This window comes from Elgaria multicarinata, chromosome 4, assembly GCF_023053635.1.
Source record: "Elgaria multicarinata webbii isolate HBS135686 ecotype San Diego chromosome 4, rElgMul1.1.pri, whole genome shotgun sequence".
In the NCBI taxonomy this organism is placed as follows: domain Eukaryota; kingdom Metazoa; phylum Chordata; class Lepidosauria; order Squamata; family Anguidae; genus Elgaria; species Elgaria multicarinata.
The window spans coordinates 92,536,619-92,555,447 of NC_086174.1; the positions used below are offsets into that span (position 1 = coordinate 92,536,619).

Consider the following 18,829-nt stretch of genomic DNA (forward strand, 5'->3'; position numbering starts at 1 on the left):
TTCCGTCGTCCCTGCGCGTTGTGCGTCTAGGAGGCTGGGCGGCGCGCGTTAAAGTTTGCACGCCGTCGCCCCGCCTCCCTGCCGGCTTATCCCGGCAGGTCTAGCAAGGCCCCTGGTCACAGCTGAAGACCTTTTTATTTTCTCAGCATTTTAACACTTAATTTAACTTAAATTTAAACTTTGCTGTTTTAATTCTATATTTTAACCTATATCATTTTTTGCTGTGTGGTTTTAATCTTGATTGTGCTTTTTATATTGTATTTTGTATTCATGTTTTTAAATTGTTGGTTGTTTTTATGCTTTTCATGGTTTTAATTTTTGTGAACCGCCCAGAGAGCTTCGGCTATTGGGCGGTATAAAAATGTAATAAATAAATAAATCCATTTATTTATTTGTTACATTTATATCCTGCCTTTACACCAAAAATGGTGCTCCATCTATGCCTTAATCACCTCTTGTTTAGATTTCTGAAATGTGCTGTATATGGGGCTGCCCTTAAAGAGTATTTGGAAACTAGACCTAGTACAAAATGTGGCAGACAAACTGTTGTCTGGTATGTGCTTTATAGACCATAGTTAGTATAAGAGCACATCAGTTTTATACTAAATAAACTGTCTTCCTGTTTGTTGGCAGCCCAATTCAAGCTGCTGCTTTTTACCTATAAAGTCTTATACTACTAATAATTACATAATTTTTGTGTGTGTTTAGACCAATATTTTTCAGGCCAGTTGGAATAGCTAACTGAATTGACACCATGTTCACAAAACTGCAGTGGACATACATGTTTAATTATCACTATAAAAAGTTAAAATTAATTAATTGCAAGCACACTGAAAAGGTTTAAATATTTCTGCAACAATGTAAAGTACAGGTTACTTTCAAGTTAAGAATTTATTGCTACCACAGATGAAATGTAATTATTTCTGCAATATAGTAAAATAGTAGCTATGTTCCAGAGAAAGTTAAGCATTTTACAAGCTTCATTGATTTCAGTGGGAGAGTTAAGCAAGTGCTTAACTATCTCTTATGGATGTCAAGGAGGACTTCAAAGTGCTAGTGCAGTTATTAATGAATAGCCTGAAGCACAGCACCAAAAGATGTGATCTATCTTTGTATTACTGTTCTTGGTGTATGGATAAGGCAGAAAGTACAAACACTGTTTAGCTCAATTGACAAGCACCTAAATTTACTTATTTTAAAAGCTGCTTAGAGAAAATGTATATTACATTTCCACCACTTCCAAGCTTGTCACATTTCATCTTGACAAGAGTTGTGTAATGATCCATATTAATTTCAGGAGAATAGGTGTTATTCTGTTGCAAAAATGACTAAGAGCCTTCTGGCAACTATGTCACACCTAGTTTTAATTTTGACTGATTGATTGACTCATAGCCCTGATTGCATTTATTTGTTTATGGGATTTTAACCCTGTACTTCCACTCTGCTATGGAGTACTCGGGATAGCAAATTGTACTCATTTGAGTCTGTTGAAGTAAGAGGAGTAGTGGGAGTAAGGCAAGTGGCAGTATGCTGTAGTTTGCTTTAGAAACATTTGCATTTGGTATAATTCTAATACGGTTTATTTTTTCAGCTGATATGGGTTTCGCAAGGTTATTCAATTCTCCACTTAAGCCACTGGCAGATCTGGATCCAGTCGTGGTAACATTTTGGTACAGAGCCCCAGAATTGTTACTTGGTGCACGACACTATACAAAGGCGATTGGTAAGTTTTTGATTAGGAGAAATGGTTTCCCTTTTTCGTTTTAGATGAAAAGCTATTCATGATCTAGTCCTGCAGAACAGGTGAGTTCTATGAAACTCCTGGTGAGAGGAAATTCATGAGAAGACTATAAATGACTACTATATTTCAGAAATGAGTCATAAATCTGATTCCAATGAAAAGATGCATAAACTACATGAAGAATTGACGGAAGATGTTTAAGACAATCGTGTTTCTCAGTCACAGCCCCTTTTTATTCAGAATATATCCAACAGCCAAAGAATCTATGCTTCAAGCCATCTCTGTCAAATGGCCAACCATAAAGATAGGGGGAAAAGGCAGGATGTTCTCATCCTCTGTGCTTATCATCTAAAAATCTGAGAATGATGCCTCCAATAGTTTTAACAGTCAAAGAACTTTGGATCAGCATTGATGCAGATTGAGAGAGTGAGATACATCTAATGGCCACTTAGTAACAATCTTGTACATTCAATCAATTTTATCCCATTGACTAAGCTAGAACCATTATCTGTATCCATTACATCATTGGCACGTACCTTTCCCTTTTTAGCACTCATATTTTGGCTCTATGCAAGGCGGTCTTTAATATCCCAGATGTTCTGCCTTCAAAGGCCATGTCTTTCTCTGATTTTACACTTTAATGCTATTATAAAAATATACAAATGTCCGAGAAGGGGGCAGAAACAAAGAAAGTGTATGTGGGGACGACGATGACTGTGGTGGTGGTGGTTTTCTAACTCCTGCCTGACAAATACGGAAGGAAAAAACCCTGTGATCAGAAATTGTTGGGTTGGGGTAGGAGGAAGTCTTTTGAAACTTCACTTTCAGAATGATCAGTGGTATTGTTAGCTGGATCTTGAAGATGCTCAAGTCTGATTCCCCTGTTCCCCCAGAACTTTTAGTTCTGCAAGATAACATTGTGGTCTGTATACTGTTTCTAAGCCCAGAAAATATCTTTCTTTTTGTCTATCACAATGTTCATAATATTTTGTTTACCACAATTATACTTTCAAGAGATATTTTAAAATGGCAAAAAGATGTATTTAGGAAACTGCAGCATGTGGCTGTATTGCCAGTGATGGATAAACTTGTAATTATTATTTGGACAAAGGTGGAACTGTGGAAAATATTTGTGTAGAGGGAAGAGGATAGGGCAGAAAAAAAAGGTTTTCTTTCCTCCTTTTCCTCCCTGTCTCTGCTCTCTACTCATGGTTCCCGGCTCCATGGTGCTGTCTCCAGGGATAGCTGCCTGTCTGCTCAAGACAAAAAAACTCAAATCTCAAGTAGGGAGGCTGCAGTGGCAGGTCTCCTGCATCCACAATGGCTTGGAGGCCTGAAGGTAGTGTATCTAAGATGAACATGGCAAGATATGTTCACATCCTGAGGTCAAGCTGTTCAAAGCATTGGACATGCAGAGGGGACAGGGAAATTCCCATCTCCCCAAAGAGTTTGGTGCCTTTCAGATATCATAATGACTGACCATTGGCCATGCTGGCTGTGGCTTATTGAAATTGTCCTTGAAAACATTTGGAAGGCATCAGGTTGCCTAACCCTGTGCAAGCTCTGAGGGGGAACTGCTTAACAGCACTCATCTCCCTCAAAGATTTAGGTGGCAAAGGAGGGCCATGGGCTTGGAGTTGCCTGAAGCCAAATCTATTTTCCTAGATTATAGGGTTTTTTTAATGCATTGTTGGGTCTTTAGATATTTACAGAGCTGCTGGCTTTTATTTTATTTTTTTACTTTGGTTTTATTCTGTTTCAAACTTGTAAAGGTTTTTACATGATGCTTTATCATTTATTATTATATTACATTTTTGTGAACTGTCCAGAGCTTTAGCTATTTGGGGGATATAGAAATGTAATACATGAATATTGACAAGGTCAACAAACTTCTTGGAAAGGAAGGGAGGAAAACAAACTGCATATATGTTAAGTTATTATTATTATTATTATTTATTTATATAGCACCATCGATGTACATGGTGCTGTACAGATAACACAGTAAATAGCAAGACCCTGCCGCATAGGCTTACAATCTAATAAAGTTGTAGGTCTTCTATTTGGAAATCATAGGAGCATTAGAAGAGCACTGCTGGATCAGACAAAAGGCCTATTTAGCCCAGCATCTTGCTTCCCACAGTAGTCGATCAAATAACCCTAAGAAGCCCACAACTAGCAGCAGCCATAGAATCATAGAATCATAGAATAGCAGAGTTGGAAGGGGCCTACAAGGCCATCGAGTCCAACCCCCTGCTCAATGCAGGAATCCACCCTAAAGCATCCCCAACAGATGCTTGTCCAGCTGCCTCTTGAAGGCCTCTAGTGTGGGAGAGCCCACAACCTCCCTAGGTAACTGATTCCATTGTCGCACATCTCTTGCTGTGGTTTCCCAGCAACTGGTATTCAGAGGCATGGTGCCTCTGGTCCTGGAGATAACATATAGCTAACATGATTGAAGGTAACACATAGCTTTCATAAGCCATTGATAGCCTTTTCTTGCATGAATTTGTCTAATGCCCTTTTAAAGCTGTCTAATTTGGTGGCTAACAGGCGCTGTGTGAAGAAGTACTTCCTTTTTCCTGTCCTGTATTTCCCACCGTTCAGCTTCGGAAGATGTCCCTGCATTCTGGTGGCATGAAAGAAGGAGGAACACTTCTTTCTCCACACCCTACACACGATGCATAATTTTGTGCACCTTTGCCATGACCCTTACCTATACTCAATTTTTTTCTAAACTAAAGATTTTAACTTCTTCATAAGGGAAGTTGCTCCAGTCTCATGTTCATTTTGAGTGCACTTTTATGCACCTTTCCCAACTTTACAATATTCTTTGGAGATTTAGCAACCAGAATTGTTCCACCATAGATTTGTATAAGGATATTACTATATTGGACATTTTATTTTCAATTCCTTTCCTAAAGATCCCCAATGTGGAATTCAATTTTTCCAGAGCTGGCACACATTGGGTTGATGTTTTCATTATGTTATCCAACACAACACCAAGATCTCTTTTCTGGTCAATCACCGCCAATTTAATCCCTGTGGGTGTATATTTGAAGTTAAGAATGTTTTGCTGCAACATGCATCACTTCACAGTTGGTTGAATCCAGATTTCTCTCCTTTTTCCTATTTAAAAAAATTATTATCTTGGCTGTTAGGTAGAAGCTTCTATTCTTCCAAGCTTCTTTAAAATTATATCTTGTTACTTGTCCCACCTAAAGACCAAATCAGGCAGGTTGTGGTGAGTCTATTCTTCGTAGAAAACTGAGTGTGCAGGAGGGAAGAGCAAACTCTGCCCTTTTTCCTCACCTTACCTTGTTGTACTGTGAAGCTTTAAACCATTTCCTCCCTACCTGGCTTAGGAATTGGAGCTGAGCTTGTGGGGAAACTGCTTAAAAGCCCCAGAATTCAGGAAGCTAAAGTGGGAGAGGAGGGTGGGTTTCATTCCTTTCCCCTTTTCATGTAACAAGTCGAGCGCACACACAGCCTGTGCTGCTTTAAATGTGAACTGAATAAACATGTGTTTGATATATATGTGATTTCCCCACATCTCTGCCTAGTGAAGTATATGTTCAAACTTAGGAGAATTAAATGCTATACACTTACATGTAGAGTGCCCAGCCTGTTTTTAATTTTATGAAAGAAGGCGTATTTGTATTGCAAACGTAAGATAATATTGGAGCTAAGAAAAATAACTGTGGAGGGTTCTAGATAAGTTAGTTCTCTTATTATTTTATTAAATGGCACTATTTTCACTGATTTGACTTTTTTTACTGAAGGCTCATCAGCATGATTGCTCAGCCTAAAGTGTTCGTCAATTACATTTTACCAATTTCATTCATACACACGTGCTCTGCAGACTAAAGAGAAGTGACCATTGTTACAAAAATACATTATTTTGTCTGTACCATTGTAATACTAAGTACAATAACTGGGTTGTTCCCTTTGGTCAGCGATAGACTCGCTATTGTATACCAGTCTTTCTCTTTCTTGTTTCAAATGTAATGCCATGAGTCGAGATGTCTGCACTCCTGCATGTGATGTCACGTGAAAGTTATTTGTCGAAACATTTCGAGTAACATTGAGAAAGAACTGGAACATTGGGTGGATTGGCTTTTGAAAATGCACACAAACACCTTAAATCACGGGTAGGCAGTCTTTTTGGGCTGTGGGTGCACTGTTCTGGGCATCACCACAAAATGGTTGCCATTGCTGGTGTGGCAAAGGGATAAGTAACATACCTAAAAGACTGAGTACAAGGCAGAGGTGGCATCTGAGTCCCAAAACCTTAAACAACTCCTTTGAATCCACACTTTTCAGTACCAACAAAAACCAATTTCACAATAATCAGCTGCCTGTAAAAAATTGTGTTAATTTTTCAGTAAATAAAGGAAAATAGTCCACCAGGAGAAGAGCCTTCTCTGTGGTGACTCCCTTCCTATGGAATTCCCTGCTTTTGGAGATCAGGCAACAATGTTATGTTGCTTTTGGTGCCTCCTGAAAACATTGTTGTTTCAGGAAGCCATCCCTGAATGACCACCGCAGTTTTATCTGAACCTTGCTCTTTTAAAAATTAAGTTTTTAATGGTGTTTTTATTGTTTTATTATATTTGTTCACCACTCAGAAATCTTTGGATAGGGAGTGGCATATAAATATTGTAAATAAATAAATAAATAAGAGTGTTAGAGGAAGTTGGAGAAAGTGTGGTAAGAATTTCTTCAGATAATAATAATAATAATAATAATAATAATAATAATAATAATAATAATTAATTTTATTTATTTGTTACCCGCCTCTCCCTCTGGATCGAGGCAGGGTGCAACACTAATAAAACCACCATAAAATACATACAACACTATAAAGATGCTTTATAGAAAGCTATGATCAGGGATGAGCAGACAGATTCATATGCTAGGATATTCCTATGAAGTTGCAAGCAAGGAGGAAAAGATATGCAGCCATAATAACTATAATTGTTCATGTTCCTTCTGAGTCCAGGCTTGCCTTTTAACATTATGAACACTTCAAAAAAATGAGTTAATCATATAACAGAGAATCATCTTTGCAGTTACAGAGTGCTTATTACTTGCATATTCTTTCTGTGGTATGACGCAACTCTCAAGTTGCAGCTTGAAATTTCTTTATAATAAATACAATTTTGACCTACACAACCCTTACAAGACAACTTATATTATTTAGTAACAACATGTGGATTAATAAGCCATTCTTTCTTTTGAAGTACAGCATGGAGGGGGAGGATATAAAATATGTTAAAGAAGAGCGCCATAGTTCAATGTGGTAGAGCACATGCTTTGCATGTTGAAAGTCCCAGGTTCGATCTCCAGCTTCTCCAGGTAGGGAGAGGAAAGAATCCTTCCTGAAACCCTGGATGTTTGAAGAGGAAGGCACAGTTTTCTTCATGAACCATATATATGTTTTCTATCTTCCTGGACATGGGCAGGAGAGTCAAACATTTTTGCCCAAGATTGCTCGCTAACATAAAGGAGAATTGGAAGCATAAGAATGGTAACTGGGGGAGATAAGTGGCTGTACCCATTTAAATACTGGGTCCAAGACCGGGACTGGAAGAGTCTTGTTGTGTAGTCCTCAGGATTTTGCATCCTGTTGAAGCATCCCAATCCAAGAAAACTTCACTCTGTTCCTGTTGACTCAGAGGGTTCCAAATTGCAATTCACAAAACAACAGTCATTTTTTACATAAAAAGGTGGGACCTAGTCTTTTCTCAATTTCTGTGACTGAAGTATGTGTAGCTATGTCGTTGCCATTGCCACCCATCCAACACTCTGGCAGATTCAGCAGGGATCATCCCTCCCCCCACAAGTGGGAATTTCCTTTGACAGTTGCGTCCACACTGTTTGACCCATGGGGCATCCCAACTATCAACCTCTTTGCGACAACTCTAAAAGCAAAAAGGCAGCTTTTCTGCAGCAGAGCAGGGCACGACCCATACTCCTTGGGAGATGCCTTCATTTGGAAGATTGCTTCCTTCTTCAATGAGGACGCATGCAGACCTTTGCCTTTCCCCTCATCTCATGGGTGATGAAGATACGATAAGATAGGCCCCACTGTGTTTTAAAAACCCTGTGGTGACCAAGACAAATGTGATTCCCAACACTACTCCTTCTATCCAACCACACCTTTCTTTGCCTCCCTTGCCACGATGAGCAATAGGAAGTTCAGACATCCTGACCTGGACACCCTACATCTTACTAACCAATTTTCCAAAGAGGTCAAGTGGAAAACATTTCTGATTTTTCACTCCCTGATGGGACAGAAACCAAAATCCTGCAGTCTTGCACACTGATTGGATTTCCTTCTTTCCTTGAAGTATAGGGCTTAGCACTTTCATTCATCAAAATCTACTTAGGAGTAATATCAGCTAATTACAACGTTTTCCCCTTTCCTCACACTTATGAACGGAGAGGCAGCAGGAAGTTATGCCAGAACATGGGCAGAAGAGGTGGGCAGGACTCCCACCTAAACGTTCGGCTCTAGGATATTCCAAATGACTTCTGTGCATAACCATGTGTGTGAGTTCCACTTGACAAATCATAGTTACATGTAAGCAACCTGTCCTTTCTGAATAGTCTTCAGGGCATCCCCATGTGCAGTGCATTACAGTAGATAATCCTAGATGTTACCGGAAGACAGATAACTATGGCCATACTATCACTGCCTAGGAAAGGCCACAGCTAGTGCTGATGAAAGGTGCTCTTTGACACAGAGGCTACCTGAACCTCCAGTGGCAAAACTAGATCCAGGAGTACTCCCAGACTATGAACTCTATTTTGATTGAATTGTTTATTGACCTTCATCTAGCTCATTTCTGATGGCAAGTACTGTTTCAACACTTCCACTGTCTCACCTGAATCCAGTGAAAAATAGAGAGAGCGGGGTGTTTTCATCGTACAGATGGCATCTCACTCCAGAGTCCCAAATGTCCTCTTCCAGTAGTTCCATGTAAACATTAAAGAACATGGGATACTAGAGAGAACCCTGCTAGACTCCATAGCATAAGTGCCATGGCTAAGCAGCAGTCCCTCAGCACCATCTTCTGGAACTGGCCTTTTAGGTAGGAGCAATGGTATAGAAATCTATTGAGAGGTCCAGGAAAACTAGGAGGGCTGCACTTTCCTGACCTTTTCTGTGCATAAGTCATCACTCATTATAATTAAGGTAGTCTCTGTACCAAAACCATCTTGAAATGTGCTCAGATAATCCGTTTCATCCAAGAGCACCTGGAGTTGCACAGCTATTTGAATATCTTGCCCTAGGATCTTGCTCTGCCACTCACCAACAAAAGCCCATAGGAATTTTTTGTTGGTTTTAAATTTAATGTTAAGTTGCTCACACAGCTTAAATTTCGAATTCTAATGTCTCCGCAGTACTCTGTAGTCATTGATAGTAGTAGTCTCTTAATTTAAACTTTTGTAAGTTAGTGGCCATCACCACATCTTATGGTGTTAAAATCCATACATTACATTCTCATCCCCTGCGGAAGATTAAACCAGAACCTGATGCTTCTTAGCTCCTGACATCTTTTTCCCAGAGGTCAGTTTAAAAGTTTTTCTGCAACCTTTTTGATACAAAGTGCCTGCATTTTGTTAGTGGAACCCACCCTTTTTGGGGGTACATTTTGGGGCTTGTCCCAAAATGTTCCTCTTCCATTCTACACCTTCATTTCAGCCATGCATTCAGACCCCCTAAGCTCTGTCTGTTTAGTTGGCACTGCGCATAGAACAGATAGCATTTCTGAGAATGTGCCCTTGGAGTTCCTGGATTTCACTATCCTACATAGCAGTCTAAATTCTGCTTCCAGGACTGCATGATTACATTTTCCAACATCACTAGTGCTGACGTACAATATGAGTGCTGACTTCTCTTCTGTGCTATCTACCAACTTATCTAGGTGACGTGATGTCCTGAATCTTCTCCGCAGACAGGGAACTCCCCTTGCAGTTAAGATACCCATCACAAACTCATTGTTCACATTTATTTATAAATTTATGAGTTGCCTTTCAAACCAAATAGGGCCCCAAGGCAATTTATAATTAAACATAAAACAATTTTAAAATATTAAAAACTATTTTAAAATTTTAAATCAGAATTAAAAGCAGGAGAGAATCTTAAAAATGGAACATGGAGCAAATACATTAAAAATATTAAAAAGCTATACAGAACTAAACTAAATATTATATTATATTTATTTATTTATTTATTTATTGCATTTTTATACCGCCCAACAGCCAAAGCTCCCTGGGCGGTTCACAAAAGAATAAAGATGGGGTCAGCCTAACTTCCTTTGGGAGAGCATTTTTGTCTTCCTATGCATATTTAGACAGAAGGAAGTCCTTACAACTCCAGCATGACTGAGAAGAATGCTGGGCGTTTTTAGACTCTTCCTCAGAATTATGCCTCATTCCTTGATATGCTCAGTGAGTGCAGCAGACCTGTCAGCCTGGGAGTGGGATGCCTCTGTCATATCCCTGAAGGTCTTATCTTCACATATTTCTGCACCTCTCTCAGCAACTCCATGTCAGCTACTTTGGCCTCAAGGAAACAAACTTGTTCCTTGAGAGCCAGGAGTTCATTGTGCAAAGCCTACCCACCCACAACTTCTGCCCCACATGCAAATAGTCATACATATGGCATCCTGCAGTTCACTTGTTAACTTCCACACCCCTTCTGAATTTCTAGCTTCATAAACGAGTTTTGTTTACTTGGAAAACTAAGAGGTTGGGGTGGTTTTTTTAAAAGATCAAAGGACATTTACTGCCCTGGCCTCATTGCCCTATTGCTAAACTCATGCTTAACTCGCCTCTCTAGACTGTGGAATGTTTAACTTGCGAGACCTAGCTAACAGCTTTTTAACATTTAAATAGGTGTAGCTCTTCCTTGTTATGCATAGCGTTCCTGAGAAAAGAGTCTTCCTCATACTGGATATGGAGAATCATATGGTGGCTGCACAGAATCATAGAATCATAGAATAGCAGAGTTGGAAGGGGCCTACAAGGCCATCTAGTCCAACCCCTGCTCAATGCAGGCATCCACCCTAAAGCATTCCTGACAGATGGTTGTCCAGCTGCCTCTTGAATGCCTCCAGTGTGGGAGAGCTCACAACCTCCCTAGGTAACTGATTCCACCGTCGCACTGCTCTAACAGTCAGGAAGTTTTTCCTGATGTCCAGACGGAATCTGGCTTCTTTTAACTTGAGCCTGTTATTCCGTGTCCTGCACTCTGGGAGGATCGAGAAGAGATCCTGGCCCTCCTCTGTGTGACAACCTTTTAAGTACTTGAAGAGTGTTATCATGTCTCCCCTCAATCTTCTCTTCTCCAGGCTAAACATGCCCAGTTCTTTCAGTCTCTCTTCATAGGGCTTTGTTTCTAGACCCCTGATCATCCTGGTTGCCCTCTTCTGAACACGCTCCAGCTTGTCTGCATCCTTTTTGAATTGTGGAGCCCAGAACTGGACACAATACTCTAGATGAGGCCTAACCAGGGCCGAATAGAGAGGAACCAGTACCTCACGTGATTTGGAAGCTATACTTCTATTAATGCAGCCCAAAATAGCATTTGCCTTTCTTGCATTCATATCGCACTGTTGGCTCATATTCAGCTTGCCATCTACAACAATTCCAAGATCTTTCTCGTTTGTAGTATTGCTGAGCCAAGTGTCCCCCATCTTGTAACTGTGCATTTGGTTACTATTCCCTAAATGTAGAACTTGGCATTTATCCCTATTCAATTTAATTCTGTTGTTTTCAGCCCAGCACTCCAGCCTATCAAGATCACTTTGAAGTTTGTTTCTGTCTTCCAGGGTATTAGCTATCCCACCCAATTTTGTGTCATCTGCAAATTTGATCAGCGTTCCCTGCACCTCCTCGTCCAAATCATTAATAAAAATGTTGAAGAACACTGGGCCCAGGACTGAGCCCTGGGCACTGGGCACCCCACTGAATCAATCCAGCCAATTCTCCCAAGCATAATACATTTCAATGGAAGGGCTTTAAGCCTGTGTTTTAACTCTCCAATTGAAATAAATGGAACTTGACAGTGCCTAACTGTTGACTAGATTATGCCTTGATTATTTCTGAAATATATAAATGTGCCACCACAATACTAGCAAGTCTAACCACTATCCCAATGTGGGTAAATAACGATGGGTAAATAATCATTGCCACAGTATATTGAGTTTTATTTGCATCTTGTTGAATAGTGACTGCCTTCTAAAAATTGTGTGTATTGTAGATTCTAGAATAATTTAACATGAGAGCTAATTTCGGTATCTGAAAAACAAAATGCATGTCCTTTCTTCTTTTGTGTGTGTGATATGTTGTTTCATGAAAGGTATGTTGGAAATATCTCAAAGCAGTTGATAAACTGAGTGTCTTGAAAATGCAGTTAAAGTGTGAACTGAGAACTGTGAATTGCTATGTTAAGTGTTCCATAAATTGGCAGGGTAGTTGTGGCTGTTTCTAGGTAATGTATCTCCCTTGAGTTAAATTCTAAATTTATTGTTAAGCTGAAAAAGAGCAACCTTTTTTCTAAATGTATGCTAGTAAACGCTGATGTTCATGCAGACCATGATTAGTCAGTTGAGACTAGTGCTGCCAGAAATATTTTTTCCAAATAAATGCTTCAGTTAAATAAAGCTGAAAGAAAATCTAAAAATAATTTTATGTTGAGCTGAAAGCTCACATAAGAAATTTTCACTTGAAATTTTTGCATGGTGAAATAAAATACACCCAGAATTTTTTTGGTGGGGGGCATTTACTGCTTATTTCTGGAGCACTTTCCAGCAACTGCTGGCTGGTGGCTTCCACCCTACCTCTGTCAAGCTCTGAGATTGTGTCACTCTACTCCTGAGGCTTTCAGGAGGAAAAAAACGACAGCCAACATTCATAATATTATGGCCAGTGAGGTTGTGGTGCAGATAAATTTTCTCCCTCTCTCAGAACCCAGTTCAGGGCAGATAAATGAAAGTATTTCTTCACACAACACAGTTTTATGGAAATTAAAAGATGGTGCTGGCCATTGGCTTACAGTGCAATCATATGCATGCTTACTCTGAACAGAACTGTTGTGTTCAATGAAGCTTGTTCACGAGAAAGTGTGTGGTGGATTGCAGTATAAATGAGCTTTAAACAAGGGATTAAACAGATTAATTGAGAATTGGTCTCTGAACATGATATTAGACATGATAGTTTAATGTCATCTCCATGTTCAAATACAATATACCTATGAATGTTGCTGTGAGTCATTGACCCAATTCAGACGTAATGATAAGCCAGGGTTTCCCAACAAATCATGGCTTAGGACTTGTTTATAGAGATACAACCCAGAGTTCCCAGTTCACATGTAACGATAAATAAACCCTGGATGGGAGGTCTGTGGTTTGTTTTAGCTGCTCCTGCTTGTAGTGGGAACAATCAGGTAGCAACAATAAGCTAGGTTGCCCCCAGAACCCTGGCTTATCTTTATGTCCAAACTAGGCGAATGTGGGAAGGCTTTTATGCTTGGCTTGGGGGCTTCCTGAGCACTGTGGACATGACAGTCACTTCCAGTTCTACAGGCTTTGAACCTCTGCTACCTCTTTTCGGGAACTGAACCACCCAGAGAGCTCCAGCTATTGGGCGGTATAGAAATGTAATAAATAATAATAAATAAATAAATAAACTGAAGCCACATCATAAGAGTATGTTGTTTGAGCTCACCACCAACACTACTTCCCCGGTACAAACCAATCTCTACCAATTGGCCTGTTAATCAAAAAGCCCCTGTAATACTTATATACACTTCCCAACCTCTGATCTCGGTTATGCTTCTTCATGTGACTGTTGTTATGACTCAGAGTGCCTTTGGGTCCAATTAATTCCTTTTATTCATTATCATATGCAACCTCTCTATTCCCACCCCCAGTCTACTTTAGGTCATCCTTTGAGGTGGGGGATAATCTACTGTTAACATTCATAACCTTATAAAGGAGATTAAAAGTTGTAGAAGATTATCAACATTACAAATAATTATTGTACAGTACTTTGAAATATAAATGGGATTTCTGTTGCCTTTGAGGAAGATACAGAATTAACCTCAGTAGGTATACTAGTTGAAATACAAAAATAAAATAAAAACCTCTTTATGCGTACTTTGTTTAATTTTGGATAGTATTTATTTTTACAGTAACTTCTTTCTTTTATTAATGTAAGTATTGCTGTGTTATATTTTGATCGCGGCCCATGGTGGGAAACCATCTTCAGCCTAAGGGCCAACTTCAGCTTCAGAGATGCTTTCTGGGGCTTTATTCCAGTGTTGGGCAGGGCAAAGGGGGAGAGGCCAAAATAATAAAAAGTTTTCATGCCAGTATCTAAGCCTTAAGAGAAGCATCTCAACCTTTCAAAACAACATGCAAAAGGTGGGGAATGACCAAGTCATCCACAGTTAGGGGAAAAGGAGCATGGCCATCTGGGCAAGCAAGGAGGGTGAGATTACAACTCCAGCAATGCCAAATTTGGCCCACACAGGCCTGAGGTACCGAACTTCTAATCTAGGATATCCAAAAATACCTTCCTTGGAGCAAGGCTCCTTAGAGTCTTTATAATTTAGTTAGAGAAGTAATGTTTTTTTTCTTAAGAGTGCTTACTCTTAAGAGTGAACCGCCCAGAGAGCTTCGGCTATTGGGCGGTATAAAAATGTAATCTATATAAATAAAAATGAAAAAGACCGTTAGTTACTGTCGTTATATCTCCGATAGTTCTTCACCGATTGCTTTGAAATTTTGACACAGCGTTGCGTTCGAATACGCGAGCGTTGTTATGTAACTATGTTCTCTATGAGGTCAAAAGTTTGTCTTAAAATCGAAGAAATAGGCCTCCTCAAAACCAGTCCTGCTGATCATTGTGACATCGCCAACCAGTAGGCCAATCCACTGCCTCTGCCTCCTCTCCTATTTGCATATTCTCTCGCAATTGGCTGAGTGAATATAGATGTCACACCTGTGACAGTTACACGTTCAGAAGAAAGGTAACTGCCATGAGTTTCCAGTAACCTCCTCACCAAAAAAACATGCTTTTATATCTCCGATAGTTCTTCACCGATTGCTTTGAAATTTTGACACAGCGTTGCGTTCGAATACGCGAGCGTTGTTATGTAACTATGTTCTCTATGAGGTCAAAAGTTTGTCTTAAAATCGAAGAAATAGGCCTCCTCAAAACCAGTCCTGCTGATCATTGTGACATCGCCAACCAGTAGGCCAATCCACTGCCTCTGCCTCCTCTCCTATTTGCATATTCTCTCGCAATTGGCTGAGTGAATATAGATGTCACACCTGTGACAGTTACACGTTCAGAAGAAAGGTAACTGCCATGAGTTTCCAGTAACAACCTCACCGTAAAAACATGCTTTTATATCTCCAAAAGTTCTTCACCGATTGCTTTGAAATTTTGACACAGCGTTGCGTTCGAATACGCGAGCGTTGTTATGTAACTATGTTCTCTATGGGGTCAAAGGTTTGTCTTAAAATCGAAGAAATAGGCCTCCTCAAAACCAGTCCTGCTGATCATTGTGACATCACCAACCAGTAGGCCAATCCACTGCCTCTGTCTCCTCTCCTATTTGCATGATCTCTCCTATTTGCTCTTATAGGTCATTGTGACATCGCCAACCAGTAGACCAATCCACTGCCTCTGCCTTCTCTCCTATTTGCATGTTCTCTCCTATTTGCTCTTATAAGTCATCGTGACATCGCCAACCAGTAGGCCAATCCACTGCCTCTGCCTTCTCTCTTATTTGCATGTTCTCTCACAATTGGCTGAGTGAATATAGATGTCACACCTGTGACAGTTACACATTCAGAAGAAAGGTAACTGCCAGGAGTTTCCGCTAACCTCCTCACCGTAAAAACATCCTTTTTAAAAAACCAAACAATTTGCTTTACTTCATCCAAATAATGCCTCACAGAAGATCACACTTAGGTCGTCGTACTCGCAGAGCGGAAGCACTGCGACGAGAAATTGCAAATCAGACTGAGGAAGAACGGGCATCAGCAAACGAGAAAAAAAGAAAAAGAATGCCTCAAATACGTGCCAAGGAACCAGGCAAGCAACGTTCAGCCAGACTTGAGGATGCACGATTGCGAGCACGGCAATCGCGTTCTACAGCTTCAGATCTGCTTTGTTCTCAACAGAATGAACGCGACAGGCTGAGAGTGGCTGAGAGACGTCAACGAGAAACAGCACATCAACGTTAAACACGACTCCGTGGTAAACAATCACACGATTACAATCGCCTTGCATTCCGGTACAACCCAGCTGATGATTATAGTTTGAGGCGGCATGTTCTCATCGGCACTATGACTGAAGTATGTCCTTATTGCAGGGCTCTTAAATTTAATGGAGAAACAAAAGGAATGTGTTGCGCTGCTGGAAAAATTAAACTGCCTCAACTTGGAGAACCACCAGAGCCATTACAAACTTTGCTTGCCGGATATACCACAGAATCAAAGCATTTCCTATCTAACATCAGGAAATACAACTCATGCTTCCAAATGACGTCATTCGGCGCAGAAATCATCACAGCTCCATTTATGCCAACTTTCAAAGTCAAACGACAAATTTATCATAAAGCTGGCTCCTTCCTTCCGTTTCAAGATAGTCAACATAAATTCCTACAAATGTATTTCATTGGTGATGGCAATGATGAATTGAATGCACGCTGCGGAATTTATCCCGGCATAAAAAGGTCCGTCGTTTCAAAACTGCAACAGCTACTTCACGAAAAAAACAATTTAGTACATTTGTTCAAAACAGCAATTGACATGATGCCATCTGATACACACAAGATTGTTATTCATGCTGACAAAACGCCTGCTGGAGAACATGTGCGAAGATTCAATGCTCCAACTATAGACGAAGTGGCAATTGTTATAGTCAGAGATCAATCTTGACAGGACCTTTCAAAGGTGAAGATGTCCTCATTCCTCGCATTCCTATGATTCCAACAGATATGCCATTTCAATTTAAGAGATTGCAATTCCCAATTCGATTGGCGTTTGCAATCACCATCAACAAAGCTCAGGGCCAATCTTTAGAATTGTGCGGTTTAGATCTAGACACAGATTGCTTCTCACATGGACAATTATATGTTGCGTGTTCTAGAGTGGGCAAACCAGACAATCTCTATATCTACACAGACAATGGAACAACTAAAAATATTGTATATCCACAAGCATTGTGAAATTAAACATATTAGAAACATCCGCTTTGTCCTTTCTTTCTTTTCAATTTAACCAGACTGAGCCACAGCAACGCGGCTCCTCTCCTATTTGCATGTTCTCTCTTATTTGCTCTTATAGGTCATTGTGACATCGCCAACCAGTAGGCCAATCCACTGCCTCTGCCTTCTCTCCTATTTGCATGTTCTCTCCTATTTGCTCTTATAGGTCATTGTGACATCGCCAACCAGTAGGCCAATCCACTGCCTCTGCTTCCTCTCCTATTTGCATGTTCTCTCACAACTGGCTGAGTGAATATAGATGTCACACCTGTGACAGTTACACGTTCTGAAGAAAGGTAACTGCCAGGAGTTTCCACTAATCTCACCGTAAAAACATCCTTTTTTAAAAACCAAACAGTAGGCCAATCCACTGCCTCTGCCTCCTCTCCTATTTGCATGTTCTCTCACAATTGGCTGAGTGAATATAGATGTCACACCTGTGACAGTTACACGTTCTGAAGAAAGGTAACTGCCAGGAGTTTCCACTAACCTCCTCACCGTAAAAACATCCTTTTTTAAAAACCAAACAGTAGGCCAATCCACTGCCTCTGCCTCCTCTCCTATTTGCATGTTCTCTCACAATTGGCTGAGTGAATATAGATGTCACACCTGTGACAGTTACACGTTCTGAAGAAAGGTAACTGCCAGGAGTTTCCACTAACCTCACCGTAAAAACATCCTTTTTTAAAAACCAAACAGTAGGCCAATCCACTGCCTCTGCCTCCTCTCCTATTTGCATGTTCTCTCACAATTGGCTGAGTGAATATAGATGTCACACCTGTGACAGTTACACGTTCTGAAGAAAGGTAACTGCCAGGAGTTTCCACTAACCTCCTCACCGTAAAAACATCCTTTTTTAAAAACCAAAGAAAATGCTTTACTTCATCCAAATAATGCCACAGCAACGCGTGGCAGGGTACAGCTAGTAAATAAATAAATAAATAAATAAATAAAATAAAATAAAATACTACGTATAGCTCACATAAATCTATGATATTTTTAGTTAAAATATAATGTAAGTGAGCCTCACAATACTAAATGCACTATATATCTGAATATGCACTTATTAAAAGACTTAAAAATATTGTTTGTCTATTTAGATTCTGATTCTGCAAATGATATTTGAAAAGAGCATGGTGTGCTTTTGTTTTCTGCTACTGTGAAAAATATATTTTTCTTCCTAGTAGGGATTTCCTGCTAATAGAAGTTTTCACTGTTTGCTTTCTTAGTTTATTCTAAAGTATTTTACATACTCAGTGGAATAGCTTTATGTTGTCTTCACAGATCGGGATTTTTTTCTTCTCTTAATCAGTTCTGTGCAGTATCAGACTGCAAAAACGTGCCTTCAACTAAAATGTACAAGCCAGATGCTTTCATCTAATTATAACACAACTACTCCATTTTCTTTTGTGTATGGTTTTGCTATATGTTTTAATGTATAGTTTTGTGATGAAAATTAATTCACCATACTTTAGAGAGAGAAAATTAAATGAGAACATTTAGATTTTACATGTGATCATGTTTCCTAGATATATGGGCCATCGGCTGTATATTTGCTGAGCTATTGACTTCAGAACCTATCTTTCACTGTCGTCAGGAGGACATCAAAACAAGCAATCCTTTTCATCATGATCAACTTGATCGCATATTCAGTGTAATGGGATTCCCTGCAGGTAATTTGATGTCACCAAGGGGCTTTATGCAAACTATAACTGATTTTTTTAAAAATAGTTTTTTTATATGCATGTAAGACTGCAGGGTAAGCAAATATTACTGTTTTTCTATTTTGTATTTTT

General features: G+C 39.7%; 1 protein-coding gene across 6 annotated transcripts in view; it reads left to right on the plus strand.

Annotated features, from left to right (window-relative positions):
• Positions 1–18,829, plus strand: part of CDK19 (cyclin dependent kinase 19) — a 134,724-nt gene that overhangs the window by 95,043 nt on the left and 20,852 nt on the right. For all 6 annotated transcript variants that reach the window (XM_063124791.1, XM_063124792.1, XM_063124794.1 and 3 more), the window contains 2 exons: positions 1,592–1,723; positions 18,563–18,706. In XM_063124791.1, coding sequence (XP_062980861.1) covers positions 1,592–1,723; positions 18,563–18,706 — 276 coding nt within the window. The remainder of the gene's footprint in view (positions 1–1,591; positions 1,724–18,562; positions 18,707–18,829) is intronic.